The sequence below is a fragment of the Echiichthys vipera genome (assembly GCF_963691815.1).
Source record: "Echiichthys vipera genome assembly, chromosome: 4".
In the NCBI taxonomy this organism is placed as follows: domain Eukaryota; kingdom Metazoa; phylum Chordata; class Actinopteri; order Perciformes; family Trachinidae; genus Echiichthys; species Echiichthys vipera.
The window spans coordinates 18,489,985-18,514,421 of NC_139829.1; the positions used below are offsets into that span (position 1 = coordinate 18,489,985).

The window sequence follows — 24,437 nt, forward strand, 5'->3', positions numbered from 1 at the left end:
TGTCTGTTTCCTGAGCGGTTCCCTGCTTCTGCGTCAAGACATACTCTCCATCTGTGTCCAGTGTGCGGATTAGAGGCTCGTTATCCTCTTAGCTCTAAATGGCCCCACGTTCATGCACTTCTATCCATCTCATCTGCTGTCTAAGACGCGGACCTTGGGCGTGACACGAAAGCGAGATTCGTGCGTAAAAATGTTCGTGCCCACAATTCAGCTGTTTTAGTCGTTGCGTATTACGCGCGAATCATCGGGACAACCCTCTCCATCGTCGGTCAGCGCGTCTGTTGGGGCACAGTGGCTCTCTGTATGCCCGTCAATGTGTCCAACCCACTGATCTTTTGCAGAGACTGTAATCTCATCAGTGTCAAACCGTAACTGCCCTTTCCTCTCGGGCAGTTTGTGCCTGTCTTCGGATAGCGTTTGCGCCAAAATCTGGATAAAAGATTTTTTTTTTTTTCAGAGAAAACTTTTATCAGCAAAGTAATTAGGACATTCATAGTTAGAGGCGCCTTTAAATGTGTAATAAAATGTTCGTTTGACCGTGTTAAACTCTCGACCAAAAGAAGACATGGAATCTACATGTAAAGAAAGGAGTCTTTTATACTTACTCCTCTTTGCAATATGTACAGCCAGCGTTTGCCTTTGTGCACGAAGATCAAATGCTCGGAGATCTGGTGAGTTTACCCACTGACTTTAACACCAGATTTGACACACAAGATGTAGCCGAGTATTACTTATAATTATCCTACATTAATGATAATACATTATATTGAAGCCTTGAGGGCAGCATGAGTGCGTTAGTATCATTAATCTTTGTCATATTTGAATAACATGAAACATAATATATTAGCATTAACTCACAATAATCCAAGTGACCATTTAAACTTTTAAAGTCCTTATGGAGATAACGGATGGTACATACCACCATACTTTGGTTGTTTGAAAAAACATCTTTGAATCATCATGTAATCTCCATTACATCCCTGATCACATACAGTAAGTGATTATTCTACAACAAAAGCTACAGAGCAGCATGCTTAGAAAATGGTCTTGACCCCTGTCACTTTAAGGTGCGTTTTAGCCACTGAGCAGCAGAACAAAACTGCATTTCAACCTTAATCAGCGAGCTACAAAATGTACACAAGAAATGTAATTTTAACACCTACGTACATGCCTGATAATTTTAGGCATTGTGAATAAAAACTATCCACATATTGTATGGATTTTGCAAAATATGTAAATATTCCTCCAAGAAAGGAAAACAGAAATATACGTATTGATGCAGCTTCAGACCAACAGCAGAGACAACAACAAACTTGCCAATGTGCTCCTTTGGGCAAAATATCCCTGGATGTTGATTTAATCATCTACACAGTGTCTCTCCCCCCCCCCCTGTCTCTACATTTCACTGGTATCCTGTCACCCTGAACACTTTCCATCCCAGTTTCCTCCTGTTTCCTCCTCTTTTCCTCTTTCAGTCACTTCCTTTTTCCTTCGCTGTCAGTCTCTCTGGCTGTCTGTCGTATTTCTCACTCACTCTTTTCAGACCCACAGGCTATAGCAGGCTGACTATTACATCTGTCTGTCAGTACAGAAGGCTCTCCACTGTTGGGACTGTCATACAGAGGATAGCTGTAGTTCCGTCTTCATGTCTTCCAGTGACATTTGTACTTGTTTTCTTTGTTTTAAGGTCTTTCAGGCTTCATTCTTAGGGAGGGGGGTGGGGTGTCAACAGGGCTCAATGTCCAGATGAATCACATCAGCCTTTACACAACAAAGCTGGTACGAGGAAAGAGTTAAGATTGAAGGATGTTTTTCCCCAAGGTGGTCTTACTTTGTCAGGATTTTGACAGCTTTCTCCCCAGTTTGATAAGCTATTGAATTATTTATAGAATCATTCAGCAGCTTTATTTATTAAACTTAATGTAATGTCAGCTAGATATAAACATATTAAGTTGTTATGAAAATCATGCATTTCAAAACCTGCCTATCACGTCACTCAGTACAAACAATATTGTTTGGTAAAAGAAGAAGAAAATATTAGAAATTGTTTTGTTTTTTTTCATTTCTTCAGGAGATGACATTTCACAGTTCATCCCTTCAGATTCAGTGTTTCCATATAATTTCCTGTGCCATGCTGAAGAGCAGCATACCAGCAAGTATCTTGGTCATCTACTTTTGGATGACTCAGACCTGGAAAGAGCAGCACTTCTACATGACTGACTCTGAAAGTGGAGAGATAGAATCAGAGCGCTAGAGCAGGTGGTTTGCTCTGAAAGAAGATGTCAGCAAGTGTTATGAGAGCACCTTTTTGAATTTTGATCAGGGTGGTATAAAAAATGTCTAGAGCATTGAATCATTGACATCAATTAAAAGCTTAGCTCCTGAAACAGCTTGGAAGCTTTTGTCTACTCCCCATGAGAAAAGGCTGCATATTTACATGTTTGAAACAGTTTCTACTAAATCTAGACTGTTATTAGCTTCTTGCAGATACATGGGTATCAATACATGTGACAGACAATAAGTAATAAGAAACCCCTATAGAGGAATGCCAAAAATACTGTATGTTTGGGGTAATGTAGAAAGAGTCTTTCTATTGCATAGTTTGTCCATCAGAGAGCAGTGATGAGTTGATCTTGGTTGCAAAACTACTGTGAACATATGAACATGTTTTTATTGAATGTTTAAAATCTCAAATGTCAGTATTAGCCTCAAAAATCCAGTATTAGTCAAGCTATTATCTGGATGATGTTCAAACTTAGACAAACAAAGGTAGTTTTGCATTGTCATATATTAACATATCTCCACTGTCAGCACTGGGGAAAAAAAGAGTCTGGCTGCACTGCTTATCATTCTGGTGTAGGGGAAAAACACTATGGTTTGTTAGTATTGTCGTATGTGACAATCATCTTAGACAGTGCTGAGCCCTGGATGCAGCGTTGGTGCCAATCCCAACAGTCCACATCTGGTGAATCACACTTGTTTCAGGGGAAACATCACTGAACTGTGGAAGTGGGCAATCATGGCAGGTTATTCATTTAGTGTACTTTGGTTTACCATATGTGTGTTCCTCGATATGTTCTGCAGGAGATGCTGCAGCTTTTTCTATTCTTTATTAAGAGAGCTTAAAAGTGTGCAGTTTCCTGACATTATAGCCTCTTGTGGCCTTTTTCTGTACAGTCGTCTCTAGTGTACATGAAGAAGTTAGCGACTGACATGACCTGGAAAATCTAGTGTCACCTGTCCCAGCTATGTATGGGCCAGGTGGGCAATGGCCAAAACTAAATTAATCAGTCGAGTTTCAGGGACATATGCACATGCGGAAGCCTCAGTAGCAGGGGCAAGTCAATTGTATCCAATAAAAGAGAAAGGCTTTGGAAGGTTGTATTTTCACAATAATTATATTAGCAGACAATTCATACTTTTTTCAGTTCTTTAAATAAAAGGTTTAAATAATGTTGTATTACAGTTGTCTAGTAACCTGCTTCAGGCCAGTGTTGCTCAAAAGATGAATTTTGCTTAAAAGAATACTTTACCCCTCAAAAAGATCAGATGTATATCAACTACTCATCCTGATTTACCTTGAATTCTTGAAAAAATATTTGAAGTGCCTCCTCAGTGAAGAATAATAATCCAAAAACAGAGAAAATTTGTTGACCGTGGAGGCATGCGAGAAAAACACATTTCTCTTCAAAAATTCAAGGTAACATGTGATAAAGGGTGAAGTATTGCCTTTGGTTTCTACAAGGATACCAGTAGAGACACATAATCAATATAGAATCCTGTCTTACCTGCTGAATATAATCCACCACTTTTAGGGGTTTATGTCAAGATTTTCAGGATTCATATTCTTATTTCCATTCCAGTCCAGAGCATTATGATTTATACCCAGACCTACCTTTACACACAAAGCCTCACTGTAAGTTGGTGTACGTTGGTGGACATAAATATGATGATTGAAGAAGTCCCCTCTCTATCTTCTCTAATTCTGTGAGTTCGGCTCACTTGTATGTTCGCCGAGCCTCCCCCCTGGGAAGATATCGATGATTTCAGGAATTCAGCTGACATACTGAATTACCTGCTTGAATGGAAGAGCAGGGAGAATGTTTCAGAAAAGCAGAAGAGCTGTCGAGAGGATTCAGGAGGACAGGAGAGAGGTCGGCATAGGAAGTAGAAGAAGGGAGTCACTAGAAATAAATGAGAGATAAAAGAAAGTGGAAAAGAGCAGTGCTGTCGCTACATAAGATTTCAATTTACAGAGGTCTGCCATGCTATATTAACCTTTGTTTTAACCCAATGTAAGCGAATACCAGGGAAGTAATATAAAATACACAATGCTTACTGTATATTGTTTCCAGCATTATAAGGAGCCTCCTCATGTTCCGGATGTAACAATCCTCTACTTTGTGTAAATGTTATGACATAAAGTGTATGACTATGAGGCTATAAGGGTCCTTGTCTGCTCATTTCTCTCCATCAAAGCCATGTAATGAATATACATCAGGTCATCGGTTGTGTTGATGATCTATACCTCTATAGCTTATTCTCTTTTTTTTTTTTATCTAAAGTGGCTTTTCTGGCCGCAGTTGGATACTGGAGGTGCAATCACAGTCTCTTGAGTGTCACAGAAGCAGTCAGAGTCAATTGATATTAGATGCCAGCTCATCGAACTACGGGTTATTTAAAATGGTCCTTTTTTATCATTGGCTATTTGGAAAGATATTGCAACATATTGGCTTTTGTTTGACCCAGTGGAACTATTGACGAAACATTTGTGGATTATTGGCAGACAATTGTCTTCTTTACCTAATTTGAAAACAACTAAATTAGTTTTCAATTTTTATACTTTATCTAAAAAATAATCTTCACTAGGATGAAGTTGTATAGGACTGAGATTGTAAAGGTGTGTTTAAAATGTATTTAATCGTTATTAAACCTGCATACACACATTTTTTGCCCATTTGGATGCATCAGAAACAAGCTGTAAACACTCACATATTTGGATTGTTATAAATTTTCATCGGAAGTTAGAACTAGGAATGGCGTCACACCGGAGTTAACCGCGTTCAAGTAAAAGCGTCAGAAAACTATCAGGTTAGGGGGACAGATTAGCCACCGTTAGCAATACCAGTTGATATCAACGTATTATGCAGTATTTTTGCAGTATTATGCAGTATTATGCAGTATTATGCATTATTATGCGTTATTTTGCGTTATTTTGCGTTATTTTGCGTTATTTTGCGTGGTCAGTGTTGATGAGGTACTCCTGACTTTCGGACTCCAGGGGACGTTGGAATTGAAATTTATGACTCGGAACTTAGAAATGACGAGTTCCCAGTTCAACTTGAATGCACCATAAAGTTGGGGAAACCAAAAATAATGAGCCAAAAGGGGCTAAAACATTGATATGAGTGGAACTGTAGTGTTGGGGGACACAACCGCAAGCAAGGTTTAATATGACAATATAATATGTATAATAGGTTTAATATTTTATGCTGATCTCAAGATTGATACAGAGATGCTAAAGAATATCATAATATTGCACATATTGGTCACAAGCTGCCATGTAAATTAAACATGAATCTTCTCTGGTTCAATAATACAGCAGCTAATCAATCAGTTTATGGCTGCCTATATTCACACTGACACTTGCACTTTCTCCTCTTGTATATCTTCTGCTCCCATTGCTGATCATTTTTCTGTGTTTGTTTGTTAAAACAGATCGTCTGAGTCCTCCATTGGACATCCAGCTGGAGACAGTCAACTGCACCGCCTTTAGTGTACGATGGAAGATGCCACGGCGACATGTCAGCACCATCACTGGATACAAGGTAGTCACAGACTTTGACCCTCACTTAAATGATAACAAAGATGTAGCAGTATGTCTTATTTTCATTCCCATGTGGCATCTTATTTGTGATTTGAGATTAAAAAAAAACCTTTTAGCTGTTACCAGTCACCAACAAGATCTTTCAGTGACATTTGTAATGTGTTGCATCTTATAAGTTAATTTATTTTTCATATTACATATTGTTCATGATAGTCTTTAGGTGAGATGCTTCATACACTTTAAATCAAACTTTGCCAGGAGCCATTTCTCTGTGATGGCTTTGTTGCTGGGTACCACCACCCACAAATTTAAAGAAATCAGTTCAAAACCAAGAGAAAAAGAAAACATTTAGCTTTACAAAAAGCAGGCAAAAAACAAACACCTACTTCTTCCTTTCAAGAACTCTTTTTCAAAATTAATAGAAAGGTTTTTAACCTGGTAAAGAAAAAGCAACTTCTCAGATTTGTCGTAAATTACACCCCCCCTCTCACATTTCTCTCTGCAAGCTGTTGGCCTGGCTGGCCCCCACCTTTTCCCTGCTTTTAAAGTGCCTGTCAAATCCATTGACCAGCGAGATGGCCTTGAGGGCTAGATTGATATTTTGAAATTTCTGGTGTTTCAGTCGAACCCCTTCACTGCCAAATTTATAGCTCTGAAAGATGTGGTCACAAATCTTTATTTTAGTGTCTTGTCAATCAATGTTTTTCTCCACTCTGTGCTTTGAGTACTAAAGTGGGGTTTGCTGTAGCTTATAGAAATATAATGGACATCAATTTTATGATATACTAAGGCAGGTTTGTACTTAGTTGATACTGTGTATAGCTGCACAAAGTCAATTGAATGTCGAACTGAAAAAACAAAAAGCTTTCCTCTTTATTCTGTCATTACTTTTGAGTACCCATCGTATGTTTAATTTTTTAATTTTTTTTTTAACCAGTCCCCGGTTTCCTGCCTTCCCTCTTTCCTATGTTCCTTCCTCTGCCATGTTTGTTTTGACTCAAACATTAACAAAGTGTGGATCAGTATGAGTGTTTGTGTGTGCTCTGCTTTTGACCATATGTCTGCACTAAGAGGATTAGTCAGCTACCTAGCTTCCCTTCAACTCAGAGATAAACGTGGGTTCATTTGGCCAGTCATTTTGGAAGTCCATAAATAATCTGATTTCCTCATAGTATTTCCTCCTAATTGTGAATGTTTATATTGTCACAGCCATGACATGATGGAAGAGCTCAAAGGTTAAAAAAAATGGTTCTTTAATCAAACATAACAAACCTTTTGATTTATGAATGCCTGTAAAACCCAATCATTTCAAAATTACTTTGACTTTTAATAAAACAATCAGAGACGCAAAACAGACTGTGTTTATTAATTATTTTTTTCAGGTATTCTACACAGAGATGAGGAATGGCCGTCCAATGGATACAGCTTCTCTGATGGAGGTGCCTCTCAGTTTGGACATGCTGACCACTGTGAGTACACTGACTTTTAACTGTGCTGCTTTATGTTTGAAATAAGCACTGAACATGCTCCGACTATTTCCATTATTATCAACATCCTATTTTGCTCTGTCCCTAAAATCTTACAATGTGGGAAATTGCACTTGTGGTTGCCAACAAAATATTTGTACAGTAGTGCTGCTTATCAGTGCACTGACAAAAACATGTTTCAAAAGCACAATTACTTATAAAAATAACTTAAAACAAAAATATTTAGAAGACCAGGCTGGCAATATTCAACTTTATTCTTTTTGTCAACAAATCCCATGAAAAGAACAAAACTAACAGTGAATTGATTCTATTAACAAATATAATCTGTGTAGTCAAGGTCCGATTAATTTTATCCCTATGTTCCATTGTTGTCCAAAAACTATTAAAAACACAATAATGATTGAGTCCCAGTCACCACACTCCCAAACTCGAGCACTTTTAAGTCCACAAGGGTTGAGGGCGGTCCTGCTGTCAAATCATCAAGTACTAAGTGCTCTCCTGCAGACATTTTAAGCCCTTTATCAACACTTTCTATAAGTCTGATTTCTGCAGACTCTGCCTGAGGGAATTACCGACATAGCTTTATGACATTAAACACAGGGTTACAGCCATGATATTGATATAATCGCTGCCCTTAGAAAAGCCTAAAACCCCCCCAAAAATGTAAACACTTCGAGACTGAAGGTACTTCTGCAGGAAGTGAACGCTGAAGTTATATTCTTAACTTAAAGGGTTTGAGTGCAGCTCTTTGCTACATGTTGTCTGCTCTCTCTCATCTTTTCCCTGTTGCTTCAGCTGTACTGTCAAATAAAGGCTAAAAAAGCCCAAACATAATCCTATAATATTATACTATTATATAATTGAAGAATGAAACATGTCAGCGCTCAAATGTCCATAAGAGTGCTCAAATCCCAAATAAGAAAACATTGGAGAATATCCGTAAAACTGTAAGTGGATTGAAGTGGAATGACTGGTTAATGAGGCGTAATGTCCAAGCGGTGCTTCACGCAAATATTCATTCAACTCTGTTTTTATTTTCTCAAAAGGGGCAGTTTGACGGACAAGCAAGTTTTGTGAGTATGATAAAGCCTTTTTTTTCACTGAATTGGCTCATGTCACTACTTTCTTATCATGCTTTTTTTTTTTTTACTTTCCACAAATAAACTGTTATTAGTGAGTTAACCTTCTTCCTCTCTTCTCCCACCATCTTTCATAATTTTTCTTATTGCCTTTTGTCTTTTTTGTTTTTTTTTCTCTCCCTTTAACCATCCTTGCTGATGCTCTTTCTTATTTTTCCATACCTATCTGTTTCCCTACCTCCACTCCCCCATATGCTGTCTTCCAGGATGTGGACATCGGTAACCTAAAGGTGAACACTAAGTACAGAGTTACTGTTGGAGCGTATGGTTGGGCAGGGGAGGGTAGACCCAGCATGCCCCGAGACATTGGCACTGCTTCACATGGTAAGAATATGTGAGTCCATTTACAGGTAGTTCTATTATTTCTATTGCAGTATTGTTATATTCCACCGATGCCAATTTCTTTCTGTGCCATCAGACATGTGCATGCCCCCATCACCCCCCACTCAGCCTGTTGTCATGGCTGTATCTGACACAGAGCTGGCGTTGTCATGGCAGCAAGGAGAGAGTGAGGGAAGCGCACCTGTCCTTCACTTCCTGGTGGCTTACATCAGGTCAGTAACTGAGTGATCAACCTCAAAGAAAGTTTTATGTTTCTTAAAACATCTGTGCAACCTATAGCCCAATGTTGCTGCCAATACTCAGACACATTTACAGGTAGCCTAAAAGCATTTGCACATGCTCTCAATTACACACAGGTCACACACACAGACACCATCAACACAGCCCATATAGACTCGTAAAGTAAAGAGCAGCCTGAAGTGGCCAAATAATCGATTGACAGAACAAGCCTAAGTGAATAGCCTCGTTGTATCACTGGCTTTGAGAGGAAAGGGAAAAGACTGACTTGTTTTATCTTCCTGTTAATTCTATTAATTTTTAAGCTATATGTTTTCGTACAAAAAACGAGGAAGAGCATAATTTTGATCAGAATATTAGGTCTCATATCGTCTTAGTTTTTTCTTAAAATTTGTTCCTTAGAAATTGTCAGATTCATGACGTGTTCTTAAATCGCCGAATTCTTCGTACTATGCTTAAATTGAAAGTGCGTTCTAGAATATCCTAATTAGCGTAGGTAAGTTTAATGCCGATCCCCATAGAAGGGCATGAGACTGCTTGGCTGTGTGCGAACAGTCGTTCACAGAAACGGAAAAGATAAGTTGAGAGAATCAAGTCAAGAATGCCCAAATGAGAGCCTCCAAATGAGAGTGGAGCAGCGGACTCCAAATGTAAAAAACAAATCCAACTTAAACAGTTTGGAAATGCATGTACTTCTGCAGGAAGGGAACGCTGGATGTATTGTTTCTTCTGCCTCAGCTCGTCTTCTCTCTCCCCCCTTTTTTCCTGTCACTCTTCAGTTGTGCCATTCTACTCCTAAAAGACAAAACAAAAAACAAAAGCCATATTTGCTTAAAATAATGAAAATGAATATTAAAACATATTATGAATGCTAAAACTAGTATTGCAATTTAAATAATTTAATATTATACATCTGAAGCAATAACCATCATAGAGTGTGTACATTTTATTCTTACCTAAGAACAAATACCAAATTAGAGCATATTGGTGAACCTCAGACTCTTTGTGAAAATTAAGAAGACATTTCTTCTTAAAGCGGTTGGTGGAGGAGGCCCAATGCTCCCATGTATCTTCTAAAACCATACAGACGACTGGATGGGATCATTGTTACAAATGTTTTTTGTTCGTGTGTTAATCACTTACACTCAACATACCAGTGTTTGCAAAGATACAAAGTACATTTTGTGAAATGTTGCACAAGAGTTTCATAAGTTTCAGATATAATAGTGCTATTTAAATAATGGTGTCATAAAGCAATAGTTTGTGATTTTGGGAAATACATTGGATTAATTTTCTTGCAGAGAGTTAGATGAGAAACAACTGGTCAGTTTAGCTTAGCCTAAAGACTGGAAGCAGGACAAAACAGCTAGCCTGGTACAAAGTTTCAAAAACACCAACCTGTTCTCACTCGCAACTAATCAAATATGCCAGCTTGGTCAGTGGCCTTCAGGGCCGACGTACAGGTATGAGATGTCTGCATGAGATGCATCTGGCTTTCAACTGCTGGACCTCAGCCCAATGAGATGACGTGGTATAAAGAGTGAGAAAGTCCATGTAGGGAAAATAATGATAACAAGCTATAAAGGGAGGAGGTCAAGGTGGATGGATGGGTCAAACAAGTGCAGGACTTTAACAAAGGAGACCGCTGCTTTCTTTTACAGTGAATTTCAGGCCTTTGCTGCTCTGCTTAATGTAACCATTTGTGTTTTGGCATGAGAATCTTTTGGGAAATGAGAAAGAAAGAATTTCATTCTCTGTCTAGTTTTCTCCAGCGACACACACACACACACACACACACACACACACACACACACACACACACACACACACACACACACACACACACACACACACACACACACACACACACACACACACACACACACACACACACACACACACACACACACACACATACATTCACATGAAGGACCTCCCAGGTCTAGACAAGTCCTCGGGCTATATTGTTACGGAAGTCAAAAATTATTTGCCTAGGGTCCTCTGATAATTTGCCAGACACATAAAAAAGGCAGATAGAATTTTAAAATGCCCCCATAAGAAATATCAAAAAAAGAAAAATGACAAAAGGGGGAAAAAGTTGCAAAGATATAAAAGGAAACAAGTGTCAACAACACAATAGTTTTCCCTTTGTGATGCAGAGTTAACACCCTTAGACTGAGCAAAGAGGACACAGAGAAAGAGACAGAGGCAGAGAAACTGTCATTTGCTGTGACAGAGTAGACATGAATCAGTGTCTGTTTTAGCATGCAGGGGCATATTCCACACAAAAGGGCCATCTCAGAGGCAAACATTTCTCCCTTTACATCAAAAGGGGCCTTGCTGAAGAGTGACATTGATTGGTGGAGAAGATGACTCTATTCAACAGATAGCTGTGGCTCCAGGCGCCCAGAATCAGCACACAGATAGCTGGGGATGGAATCTGGAGATGATAGGCAGAAAAATATCAAGTTCAGGAGTTCATCATTTTGTTTTTTTGCTCTACTTTTCAAAACAAAGCTCTGATTAAAGGAGAATATAATGCTGTTAGACTTAAAGGACCACAAAAATAGTAACATAAAAAAAACATCTCAATTAATCGCATGGTTTGTTTTGTTTTGTTTGAAAAGTTATTCTGCATTTTTATGACTTTGAATTACACAGAGCTTTGGTCTCTAGTAATTGTACTGTTTGCAAACAGACATTTCATGGACACACAACAGCAGGAGGAAAACTATGAAGTGAAAGATCACATCAGAATTTTTAAATATCCCTCAAAAAAACAACAAATCAACCTTCATCCCTAAAAACAATTACTTTGAAGATGTCTTGAAATTAAGATTTTTGGTAAAATAGAAATCCTCTAAAGACAACTTTTGTGAAAGTTTTGTGAAATGTCACACGTAGAAAAATATTGTTTGTAATTACATTATCAGAAAACAAAAACTAATTAAGATATTTTGTGTGTCTTGCCCTTCACAGGCCAGAAATGGACACGGAGTGGACATACATCCGTGAGCCCATTGAGACTAACTCCATGGTTTTGAAGGGGTTATTCCCGGAAACCGAGTACCAGTTTGTTGTCAGGGCAGCCAACGTGCATGGAGTTAGCCCACCCAGCAGCATCAACAGCCCTGTGCGCACTCTCGGTAAGACTAAATGCTGATCTCTGAGCAAACCTGCCAAGAAATCATAGTCTCTGCTCCCTCATTAGTCTGGTTTTAACCACATTTCAAAACAAAGTCAGTTTAGTTTCAACAATACAGTCACACAGAACAAAACAGGCTGCTTACTTTTTGCATCAACAAACCTATACTCACTTAAAAACATTTTTCATGTTCAACCAAACTGTATAAATCCCAGCATTACTGCGGAGACAGTCACAGTTTTCTTCCAGCACTGTGAAGCAACAATGCTATCGTGTTTGAAAGTTACTATCACTTATTTTTAATTATATACGGGCATCGTTTATAGAGCATGTTTTGCCAGTTTTTTTAAATGTCCCATATTGTAAAAAGCGAGATTTCCATTGTCTTTTTGGATTATAGAGATTATAAAGTGCTATACAAATACTGTAAAAATATCAAAACGCTCATTCCACAGAGAACTGCACACAGCCATATTCAGAAACTGTGCCTTTAAACAGGCCACAGGACTTCCTACAGTTGTGATGTCACAACTCTATTATAGATAGATAGAAAGTGTGGCTACAGTGCTGTCACAGTCATTCCTCGGCTGCATTGACTGTACAGAGACACCGAGAGCACAGATGTGGAACACCTGAAAATGCTGACCAATCGGAGTGAGTGATCTGACTGATGATCACAGTGTCTCAGACAGAGGGTGAATACAAGTATATACAGACAGACAGTATGATAAAAATAAAGTTTTTTGAAAATGAAAGCATGTAAACATGTTCTAGTAGAAACCCTAAATACAAGTATGGAGCTGAAAATAAGCATAATACAGGACCTTTAAATTTTCCTTATTTTCTGTGTTTTGTTGGTCTTTGGGCAAAGAAAACATCCTCAGATCATCATTAGGAAGTAAACGTAATTTATTATATTCATTTTGACACAGAAACGCAGCTTGCCTCTCCGAATGTAGGACAGCACCTGGCAGTGTGTCAGCAGAGCCTTGGATGATGGAGATGTAGAGCATCAGAGTCATTTACTTTATTATTTTTAATGTGGTTGGCTTCTGCTGGTGGTGGGGGATGGTCCGGACTGATTGATATTAAAACACACACACACACACACACACACACACACACACACACACACACACACACACACACACACACACACACACACACACACACACACACACACACACACACACAGGTGTGTACTACGCATACACACACATGCAGTTATAGCAATGTCTTAATGGATCGAGGATCATGGCATTCAAATAATTTACCTACAGATTTGTGGGCATAATGTTATGCTCGTGTGTGAGTGGACACTTGTGTATATCAGGCTTTAGTAATATGACTATTCAAATCCAACAGCCATTTAGACACAATCACATTATCCAGACTTTTGTTTTTGTGACCTACAGACCACAACTCTAGAGAGCCGTGTGGACAGGCAGCTTCTGCTTCACACGCTATGTTAGCTGTCAAGCAGTTGTAAACTTCTCCGATTGAATTAAATGCCCTAAGTCCTTCTTGACTGCTCAGAGACTGAGAGACTGAGCTAGAAAGACAGGCAGGAAGAGATAGGTAATATTAGAAAGACCTTTTTAAGAATAATGTCAATGAAAGTTACACAAAATTTGATCAAAGGAGCCAGTAAGACAGATACAGAGAGCAACCAGACGGACAGAAACCAAGAGATAGAGAAGCATGGTTTCTTAGCAGGGGATAAAAGCGGGTTACGTCCGAGTCTCATCAGACAGGATTAAGTACAGGATGCCAGACCCCTTCTCTGCCCATCCACACCCCTGATGGATGGACACACACACACACACACACACACAGACACACACACACACACACGCACACACACACACACATACATACACACACACACACACACACACACACACACACGCACATACACATACAATGCACCGCTGCTTGAGTGAACAGTGGGGGTGGGCTTGACTGACTTTTATACTTGCTCTCTCTGTGACAGTTCAGTTCTGTGATTGTGTGTGTGTGTGTGTGTGTGTGTGTGTGTGTGTGTGTGTGTGTGTGTGTGTGTGTGTGTGTGTTTATAGCGGTTGGAAACAGGGTGGTATGGACTGAGGGGGATTGTTGAAAAGCAGAAGATTAGTTTGCCGGGGGCTTTTTTTTGGGCTGCTCCCCACCTCCCTCCCTGTATGTCAGCACTCAGCACTCAGGATTTAACTCTATTAGTCTGTGCTAATCAACACTTGTAAATTGTGACATCCATTCAGGCTTAATAGCCAAGTTTCTATGATATATTTTGAAACAGTTTGCTGTTTGTTATCTAATATCAATCTACAACTACAAAATATATGTAAATTCCCTAACTTGCCTAGTAAACTTGCTGTATTTGTATCTGTAGATGGGGAGGGGGAGGAGACAGGAGGGACAGAGGGAGGGGATGTTATTATGTAAGCTAAGATTAAGCTTTCTCAAGGTAGAGTGGACGACAGGGGAGGTCACACTGAATATGGAAGCTGTTGTTTTTCCATCTTTTTGTACTTTTTTGTAGAGACAAATTTTCAAGCATCCTAATACTCATAATTCTTTATCACTATACTTTTACATGTACAACAGGCAACAGAGTAAATTCTACATATTATATTATATATATGTTCAACATAAAGCAAATACTGTATATATAACACACATTAATGCAAGGCCTAAATGGCCTTTCTGAATGTACATTTGAATGAAGAACTAACAAATTAAGATGTCTTTTGTCAACCAAAACCTATTTAGATTGTAAAAATGTAGGTTTACTAGAACAAATAGGTTTTGCTTGGTTTCATGCTATGCTCACAGAATTCACTGTCTGGCTTTATCTTTGTACATTATGAGCTGCCATTGTGTATCGAGGAGACACGTTTCAGTACGTGGTGCAGCAGCCTGGGTACAGGCTTACAGGTAGACCCACTGGGCCGGAAGTTGTTCCTACTGTTTAATTTCATCAGTGACATGTTGTTACTTCCCCCTGCTGTGTTCATTCATCAACTGAAAACACATACTGTAACCATAGATGACCCAGGCATCATTCTCCAATCTCTTCATCCATGCAATTGGACACCATTGTTGTTTGTTGTATGGCTCATTTTCATTCCCATCATCATTTTGTGACCAGAATTTAGCCTATTTACTTACGGCTGTCTTGTGTTTCATCATTTGACCAACTTTGGTTGACCATTTAACGTGCAGTCATCAAATATTTTATGTTTTATCAACTGTCATTATAGAGTTGAACCTTTAAAAGCATATTATAAACATCATCTATCATTTATCTATTCTAAACAGGTGCATCCGATGTGGGCAGTGGTGATTACGGCCTTTACATCACAGACTCGAGGATCAAAGATGAAGACAGCTTTGACATTGATGACTCTGATTATGACATCTTTATTGAAGAGGTGGGTTATTACATACCACAGGCGGACAGTAATACTTAAACATTTTTGGCTTATTTAATCTTGTAAATCATCTTCCTCTGCCTAGTTGAAGCCATTCCCGGGTATCAGTCAGGATAACAGGAAGTCCCAGCTCCGTTCACGCCCCGATCCGGCATCTGGTCGGAACGTTGTTTACCGTATGAACACCATTGCTCCTCCCAACATTACCGCCTCTCCAGCTTCCTCCACCACCTCATCCACCTTCCCAGATTTCACAGATCTGATTTTTTCGTTCACCTCAGAGCCCAGAACCACTATTGACACCACAACTGCTGCCCCACTGACCACTACCAGGTAAGATGTACCTAAAAACCCTTAATTAACCTTGATATCTATATAGGATGTTATAAGATATGACTGTTGTTTATCAGAAAGTGGAGGAGGTAATGGCACTCTCTTTTAAAGGCAAAAGTTGAGCATTCACAGATGTCTCTGTATGGAGAGAAAACAATCAAGTATTGTAGGTTTATGTTATCTCATCAACATCATGAGTCTTATTGCGGTTTCTCTTACTTTTTTGTTTCTAGGTTATTTTCTCTCCCGGCTTTCTGCCTTCTCATAAATGCCACTTACAATTATTTTTTTCATGCTCATCATGAAAGATGGAAACTGGAGCATGGAATGTCAGTAACTGCAGCAAATCCTGAGCGGCCTAAAATGACAAAATAACTTAAACAATTGACGTGTAATTTATGTGGAATCAGGATACCAGGCTGCACTATATGCACTGTAAACAACACTAACCTCCCTCATCTTTCTTCCTCTTCTAATCAACCTTAGCATCACTTTGCCCACTACCACTACCACCCCAACCATGTCCCCCTGGAAAGGAGAAATACCTCGTGTGTACGACCTGACCTGTGATGATACTGTGTGCCCCCCCGACAGCTTCTGTCTCAGCGATTACGACAGTGGAGGCTCACGCTGCCACTGTAACCTCGGGCGAAGAGGAGACACTTGCTCTGAGGGTGAGAGGAGTGCAGTAGGGTACAAGCTTTAGTAATAGTGTGTTGATGGGTTAGCTCGCTTCCAACCTTGTACCTACAAACATAAATGAATGACAACTTTATTTTTTGTTCTTCCTCAGTGGTATCGGTGAACTTTCCCAGGTTCTTTGGCTACTCTCACATGACCTTTGAACCTTTGAAGAACTCTTACCAGACCTTTCAAATAACTTTGGAGTTTAAGGTAAAGCGCCGTGTTTTTTTTCCCCCAGTGACTTTTGTCTTGCAAAAAGGGGAAAAGGAGCTTTGAAACAGTTTCTCTGTGCTACAGGCAGACTCTGAGGATGGCTTGTTGCTATACTGTGGAGAGAATGAACACGGCCGTGGAGACTTTACTTCTTTGGCTCTGGTGCGGGGCAAGCTGCACTACAGGTAAGGAGAACAAAGACTTATTATGGGTTTTGATTCTCAAAGGTTTGGCTTGTGAATAAAAGCAGCATACAGAAACTAGACATCAAAATGTAACCTGTCATATATCTATATTTATAAAACTGTATTTGCCTTTGATTGTAAATATTTCACTTAGTATAGGCACAATATATCTTCAGTGAGGTATGAAAACATGCAGATAGAGAATAGATTTGTCATTCTGTAGAAAAGAGTTGTTTCCAAATAAAAAGTGATATAAGGAGACATTTAAGGGGCGACAATACTGAATGTCATGTCGACATATGTAACACCTGGATATTTGATCTGTGTTCCCTCAGGTTTAACTGTGGTACAGGAACAGCTCAAATAGTCAGTGAGAGTCGTATTGTTGTCGGTCAGTGGCACACGGTCACCGTCTTCAGAGATGGCATGAGTGGCTGGCTGCGTATGGACAATGACACTCCCATATCTGGGCGCTCACAGGTAACAGCAACACATTCAGGAGATAAGATAGAGGCGCTTGTATATGTATTGTTTTTAAACATTTTGGTTACCATTAGGATATATGAGATGAAGGTATTTGGGCTTGTCAAAATGGATATTTACGTGGGCATAAACAGTCAATAGTTTTGTTTGGATGAATTATGTATGAGTCATTGCTGACAATGTTGCCTTAGTCTTTTGTAGTACTGGTAGTGTTTTTACAGTAACAAAGGACTGAGTACATTTTGTTCTCTTTGCTCTTTCAGGGCCAATACACTAAGATTACTTTCCGCTCCCCACTGTATGTGGGCGGATCCCCGAATGCTTATTGGTTGGTCAGGGCGACAGGGACAAACCGTGGCTTTCTTGGCTGCATTCAGAGTCTGACCATCAACAACAAGGCAACAGACATCAGACCCTGGCCTCTGGGTAGAGCTCTGAGTGGAGCTGATATAGGTGAGATAACATACAGTGTGTGTGTGAGTTTGTACCCAGCAGTTTGTGATTATTTTCGACATTCACTGATTAATGTTTGGTCTATGAAATAAAAAAAAAATAGCAGAACATGTCCATCCCAGTTTCTCAAAGTCTGAGGTGATTTCTCTAAATGTCTTGTTTTGCCACCCAGAAACCCAGAGATATTCAGTTTAGTATGATATTAAAAAGAGATAAGCAGGAAATCTGAGAGGCTGAAATCAGCATTTTCTTTTTTGTATCGAAAGTTATTATCAAAATAGATGCCAACTATATTTCTGTCAATCTGTTGATTGATTCTTATCAATCAATCAGATTGATTCTTATAGTCTTTAAATAATTAAATTTCACTATATTGTAACTGAAGAAGGAAGAAGACATGTGTTACAAATTGTGCTGCACGGTGCACCTAATCATTTTTTTTAATTGAGTCAGAATGTAACATTGAAATGAGGCAATTTGTTTCTGTGTATCCATGTTATTTTCAGTTATCTGTACAGGTACATGTGCTGAACCTGCCGTAATTACCTTATATCTTCTTGCCACCAGGTGAGTGCAGCGCCAACGTATGTGAAATGGTCAGCTGTGCCAATGGTGGAGTCTGCTTTGCAAACCGTGCTGATGGCTACATCTGCCTGTGCCCGCTCGGCTTCAGGGGAGCACTTTGTGAGGAGAGTAAGTCATTACTCTCTCTTCCTTTGTGCACACTTGTCTTGTTAAGAGGATTACACATTTGATACCGCTGTAAATGCAGAAAGTAAAACCTCTTAATAGTTACTTGATGGCTGTCATATATGTCACACATTTAAGGTAATTGCTGACCAGTTGAGTAAAATGTGTAGGAAAATTGATGAAGATGATGCTTATTGTGTCTGAGTCAGAGACACTGGTTGCATGCAAGCAGCACAATATAATTTTCCACTTTCTCTTTCTCCTCCCTCCCGTGTCTTTTCACTCCATTTTCTTCTGTTCTCAATCTTCCTTCTCTTCACCCTTAATCATCTTAATGCTCACACCTCTTCTTCCCCCATGGTCCAAATCGTTCTTCTATCTTTCATCCCTGCTTTTTTCTTTTCATGTATACTTTCCAACTGTCCAGCTTTCTCACTCTCCTCACCTCTCTTCAATGAGACAGTGTTTTCATATGCTGTCATCCCTTGGCCTCAGTCCTCTCAGAGTTATCTGTCCTTCATGGAGTTTGAGCTGACGTTTCAACCGTCGATGCCCGATGGGACGCTGCTGTACAGTGATGATGCAGGCAGCGGAGACTTCCTCGCTATCAATTTGGTGAGCGGATATGTAGAGTTCCGATTTGACTGCGGCTCTGGTGGAGCTACAATAAGGTATTTTATTGCACTCTCATTCTATTCTCTTTATCCGTCACTTTCTCATTACTATTGTATTTTCTAACTAGAAGGCCTTTATTGTATGTGATGATCTGTGCTGCAGGAGTGAAGAGCAGATCAGTCTGGACACATGGCATGAGCTGAGGGTGTCTCGCACAGCAAAGAGTGGAATTCTTCAGGTGGACAGCCAGAGGCCAATGGAAGGAATCGCTGAGGTATTTTGTTTCAGTTTTGCGTAAAGCTATATTTCCTGTTGCAGTGTTTGTGAATAACTTCAATGGTGAGGAAGTTAATAATGACCCAGGCTGTGGCCTAGCAATTTAAAAGCTGTACAATCAGCTGTAGTCAGGACTCACAGTATTCTTTAATACTATACTTTTCTTTTAAATGCAGGACGCACATTGAGTCTACGCCTGTCGTAAAATATGTGCTATAACAACAAACTTGACTTGACTTGACATGATAATGCATTACACTTTACTTACCACCAACAATGAAATTAAGCATTCCTTCTTAACATCATTTTAACATTGCTGTTTTAATGGTGTTGTTTCCTTTCTATTTTTTCTTATTATTTAATTTGGTTGCTGTATGTTTCCTTTTGTATTGAAAAGTGTATTAGGACCATGCTACATGGCGATTCTGCACTTTAAATGTAGTTGATTGATTGACGCTAAATTTCCGCATGATAAAATCATCTCCTTCACAAAGACATAATTGACCTTTGAGTTTAATTTCACCAATTATTTCATAAGGGAAAATACGTTAATCATGATGAACATACACATTTATATTCCATAAATTGATTCATTCAGGAATAGCTGCCATAATTAACTTATATCTTACTGTTTGTTTTACTATTCAGGGAGCTTTCACTCAGATCAACTGCAGTTCACCTCTTTATATTGGTGGAGTACCACAATACGATAAAACCAAGAGGACAGCAGCTGTGATAAAGCCCTTCACTGGAATTATTCAGAAGGTATTACCATATCGACACCTGTAACACCTGTATTTAAACATGTTGCTATTTATTTGGCAATCCAATTATTTTGTCATTCATTTTAAATAATCACACTGGTAATAAGTAAAAGATAACACAATTATATTTAAGTCACAACACTTGGTTCTGTATGATGCATATATCAAGACAAGTGCCTAGTTGATTTTTTATACCCTCTCGTCTCATCTTCCTCCTCGTCTCTGTCTTTTTCTTTTTTCTTTTCACCTCCTCAGCTGATACTCAACGACCGCACTGTCCCCATAACAACTGGCACCGCTGGTGGAGTTAATGTAGCAAATTCAGCACACCCATGTGTGGAAAGTCCCTGTGCCAATGGAGGGACCTGCAGGCCAAAGTGGGACGGTTATGAGTGTGACTGCCCCCTAGGGTACGATGGGAGGCACTGTCAGAAAGGTCCGTTGTTAAAGCATTTCTATCTTTTTACAGAACTGACTAATGTTTTAGAACAGTAACATATGTTTGGGGCCAGTAATAATTATAAACATACACATACTGGGACTACAGTAGTACAGTTATAAAATAGGTGAAATTTCAGTGTTTGGTTTTGTGGTAGGGTTCAAATAATTAGCAACACATCCCAAAGGTTGATGAGACACTCGCTGCACTGAAAGAAAGTTATCAGATGATACATATCACTGAAAGTAATGTGTGGCTCACAAAAATAAATCCAAATATATCTTTTGAGACTCAATGGTTTGTTTAGTGAAGAAGAATACACTGTAAGATGTAAATAACTTTTATTGTTTTAAAGAAATTGTAAAGTAATTAATGATGACAATCTTTTTTGTTTGTGTATAATATATGGCTCTAACCATGTAGCATGGTCTTTTCTCTTTTTCAGGGATTAAATGTGTTTTCTGTAATCATGTAATGTCATAAAATGATATATTGGACAAACTAATCCCTTAAGCCTGTCTATTCTCTGTTTTAATGCTTTCACTGAGCAGAGTGTGGGAATTACTGTTTGAACAGTAAGTTTTTCTTCTATGAATTCAAAAAGCAGAAATTAATAACCTGCACATCATACTAATCGTAATCTAACATTACCTTTTAAAATATATATACCTCTTTCACCCTCATACATTTCTCCTTATAGAATCGTTTGTATTCTTTTGGCTTAGCCTGATTCTGTAGATACATGCGGATGCTGCCACCTTGTGACGATATGATGTAAATACAATGTTTTCTCTGCCCAGCTGTGACTGAAGCCATTGAGATCCCGCAGTTCATTGGCCGAAGTTACCTGACATATGACAACACAGATATCCTGAAGAGGTTTGTAGAGAAATGTTGTGAAATGCAGCTGCAAAAGGGTTTTTGATGTTCAGCTACAATTCTCCCTAATTTTTATGTTTTGTGTTTTTGTTGTTGTTGTGTTTTTTTTAACCAATTCAATCTCTTTCGCTTTGAGTAATTGTGTGGTTTGCAGGTAAAATTTTTTATTTTAGAATCAGTTTTATTATTATTCCTTTTAAAAAAACTTCCTAATGTATTCACTTTTCATTGTAATATTGTCTGTATGCTTTCTGTTTTATTTTATTTTAAAGCGCATTGAGTTTACACCTGTTGTATGAAATCTGCTACTTAAATCAGCTTGGCTTGACTTGAGTTGTTTTAATCATATTTCAATCATTAAAATTATTTTCAGGGTGTCTGGTTCCAGGACCAACCTTTTCATGCGTTTTAAGAGCACAGCCAAGGATGGCCTGTTGCTATGGCGAGGAGACAGTCCAATGAGACCCAACAGTGACTTCTTGTCTATGGGGCTTCAAGATGGGGCACTTATCTTCAGGTATTTGTATGGCCACATGGCTGCATTTCCCTGTCTTTTTGTCTTTTTGACAAAACACGGGCTAAGGAGAAAAGAGCAGATTTCAGCACGAGAAGGAAGTTTCGTCTAACGAGAGGATGATGATGATGATGATGATGGCAAAGGACGCTGATCCCCCAAAGGGCAGGGAGAGCTAAGCACCCAGTCAAGGAAGAGCTAAAAAAAGACTTAAAGTCTGAGGCAGGACCATGACCTAGAAAAGAACCAGGATTTATCTGGGCAGTACGATACAAATGTGAAGCCACTGCACCGTTTGTAACTTTCTAACACCTTGTATGTGTTTCCATATCATTGTAGTTATAACCTGGGCAGTGGTGCAGCTAACATTTCTGTCAACGGGACCTTTACCGATGGAAAGTGGCACAGAGTCAAAGCTGTGAGGTAAGCTCTAAAACTTTCACTTTGTTAAAAAATATACTGTAAAATAAATGTCCACTGAGGTGATCCCAACATCTGTGGCTATGTTCACAACTCAGACATTAAAGCTTAACCGATTGTTGTCTTTATCAACTCAGGTAAATAAGCTGAAATATTATCTCCTTATAAAGTTTAAAAAAGATGCAGGCCATAAAAGCAAAGCAATAAGCTAAAAGATGCTAAGGGAAATGCTGAGGGAAATGGCAGTTTGGTGATGATTGCCTGTGTTTCTGTCCCTATGAGCAACTCCCTATTTAACACATCATTCCTTCAATCATTCAATCCTTTGTTAATGTAAAAATCAGGGCTGTAGTCAAGAGAAACTTGAGTCAGAGTCAAGACCAAGTCCAAAAGCAGTCGAGACCAAATCAAGAGTGAGCTCAGAGCAAATCTAGTTAGGCTGGATCTATAACCAAGCTTATTCAAACTTCTAACATTCAGCTTATCACTGCATACAATTTAGGTTCTTTACAACTCATCCTGAATCAGAAGCCAGGAACTACTTGACCACTTATCAATAGCGGAGTCCAACAAGACAAGAGACCGGACTCAAGCACTAGTACAGCCCTTATACAAATATGGATTAGTGCAGCTTCAAAGGGGACATATGAGGAAAAACAGTGCTCATGCACATACATTTGGGTATCTGGAGTCAGTTTTTTTGTGGGCTGCTTGGATCAGAAAACAGGGGATTCAACAAGCCATTTCAAACTGGCTTCCTTGAACTTGTCTATTTCACATGCAGGCTCATTCAAATTATACCACCCCAACCCCCCAACCCCCTATCTTTGTATCTCTCATCATGGCCTGAGTGCTACTTTCATAAAGGTGCATTCTCGCAAGAGCGGTCTGAGCTTTTTGGAACGGGGGTGGGGTGGGCTTAAAAAGACAAGAAAATGAGAATTTGTCCGGTCATTTGGTAACCGGAGGTCATTTCCTTTAAAGGGCATTTGGAAAAATGTTAATTTTTAATCCATGTCGGAAATGGAAACCCAAGGTCAGCCTTTAAAGGACTTCAAATTGAGCTTCTTAGCCCCCCTGCGTCAACTAATAAGTTCACCATTCTCTTCAGGGATGGCCAATCAGGGAAGTTGACAGTGGATGACTATGGAGCAAAAACAGGCAGGTCACCTGGAAAGATGAGACAACTCAATATCAACGGACCTTTATATGTTGGTGGGTGGTGCTCACAACTCATAATTTCATAAAGTGCTATATGTGTACTGTAGATTAAACACTCTTTTTTATGTCTTTCTTTGTTCTCTCCCTGAAGGTGGCATGAAAGAGATAGCTCTTCACACAAACAGACAGTACATTGGAGGCCTGGTGGGCTGCGTGTCACACTTCACACTCTCTACTGATTATCACTTAGCACTGGTAGAGGATGCTGCTGACGGCAAGAACATCAACACCTGCTCCAACTAGAAAATGCCTTCAATACATGAAGGTCTGTTTTCCAGCAACATTTTCAACTGGAATAAACACCTCAACCAGCTGAAAACTGACTAAAACAATTACATTTTGGACTACCAATTCAGGGCTGACATGGTATAAACTCAAAGTGGAAGAAGACTAAAAACAGTGTTATTTTAAGTCACAAGAAGATTAAAGTGGCTCCTGTGCAAAACTCTAAACTGTCATGTTGTACATTTTATTTTAACATTAACAACCTGTTGATGAATTGCTCTGAAAAAAAAAACAGTTTCGTCATCAAAAACGACCAGAGGATATTACAAAGTACAAGTACTCTTTGAAAGGAGAAAAAAAGCTTAGCGTTATGGGTAATGAGGGTCTTTGAAGGACATTTTTTTTTTCCATGGGATGATTCCAGTTGTATCTTTA

The 24,437-nt window shown here is 39.1% G+C and overlaps 1 protein-coding gene across 2 annotated transcripts; it reads left to right on the forward strand.

Moving 5' to 3' along the window:
* Positions 1-565: 565 nt before the first annotated feature.
* Positions 566-24,020, forward strand: egflam (EGF-like, fibronectin type III and laminin G domains; the record flags this gene model as incomplete). Of its 2 annotated transcripts, XM_083912616.1 has the most annotated exons (26): positions 566-671; positions 5,719-5,828; positions 7,210-7,296; positions 8,361-8,387; positions 8,660-8,777; positions 8,872-9,007; positions 12,012-12,178; positions 15,046-15,111; positions 15,496-15,608; positions 15,694-15,941; positions 16,428-16,615; positions 16,735-16,835; positions 16,923-17,023; positions 17,359-17,503; positions 17,770-17,959; positions 18,527-18,652; positions 19,077-19,320; positions 19,427-19,538; positions 20,189-20,305; positions 20,560-20,740; positions 21,295-21,318; positions 21,544-21,622; positions 21,996-22,139; positions 22,476-22,559; positions 23,668-23,771; positions 23,869-24,020. In XM_083912616.1, the coding sequence occupies 26 exons, from the start codon at positions 566-568 to the stop codon at positions 24,018-24,020; spliced, it is 3,270 nt and encodes a 1,089-aa protein (XP_083768742.1). The 2 variants fall into 2 exon arrangements, with proteins under 2 accessions (XP_083768742.1, XP_083768743.1); XM_083912617.1 differs by lacking the exon at positions 15,046-15,111.
* Between the last annotated feature and the right edge of the window lie 417 nt (positions 24,021-24,437).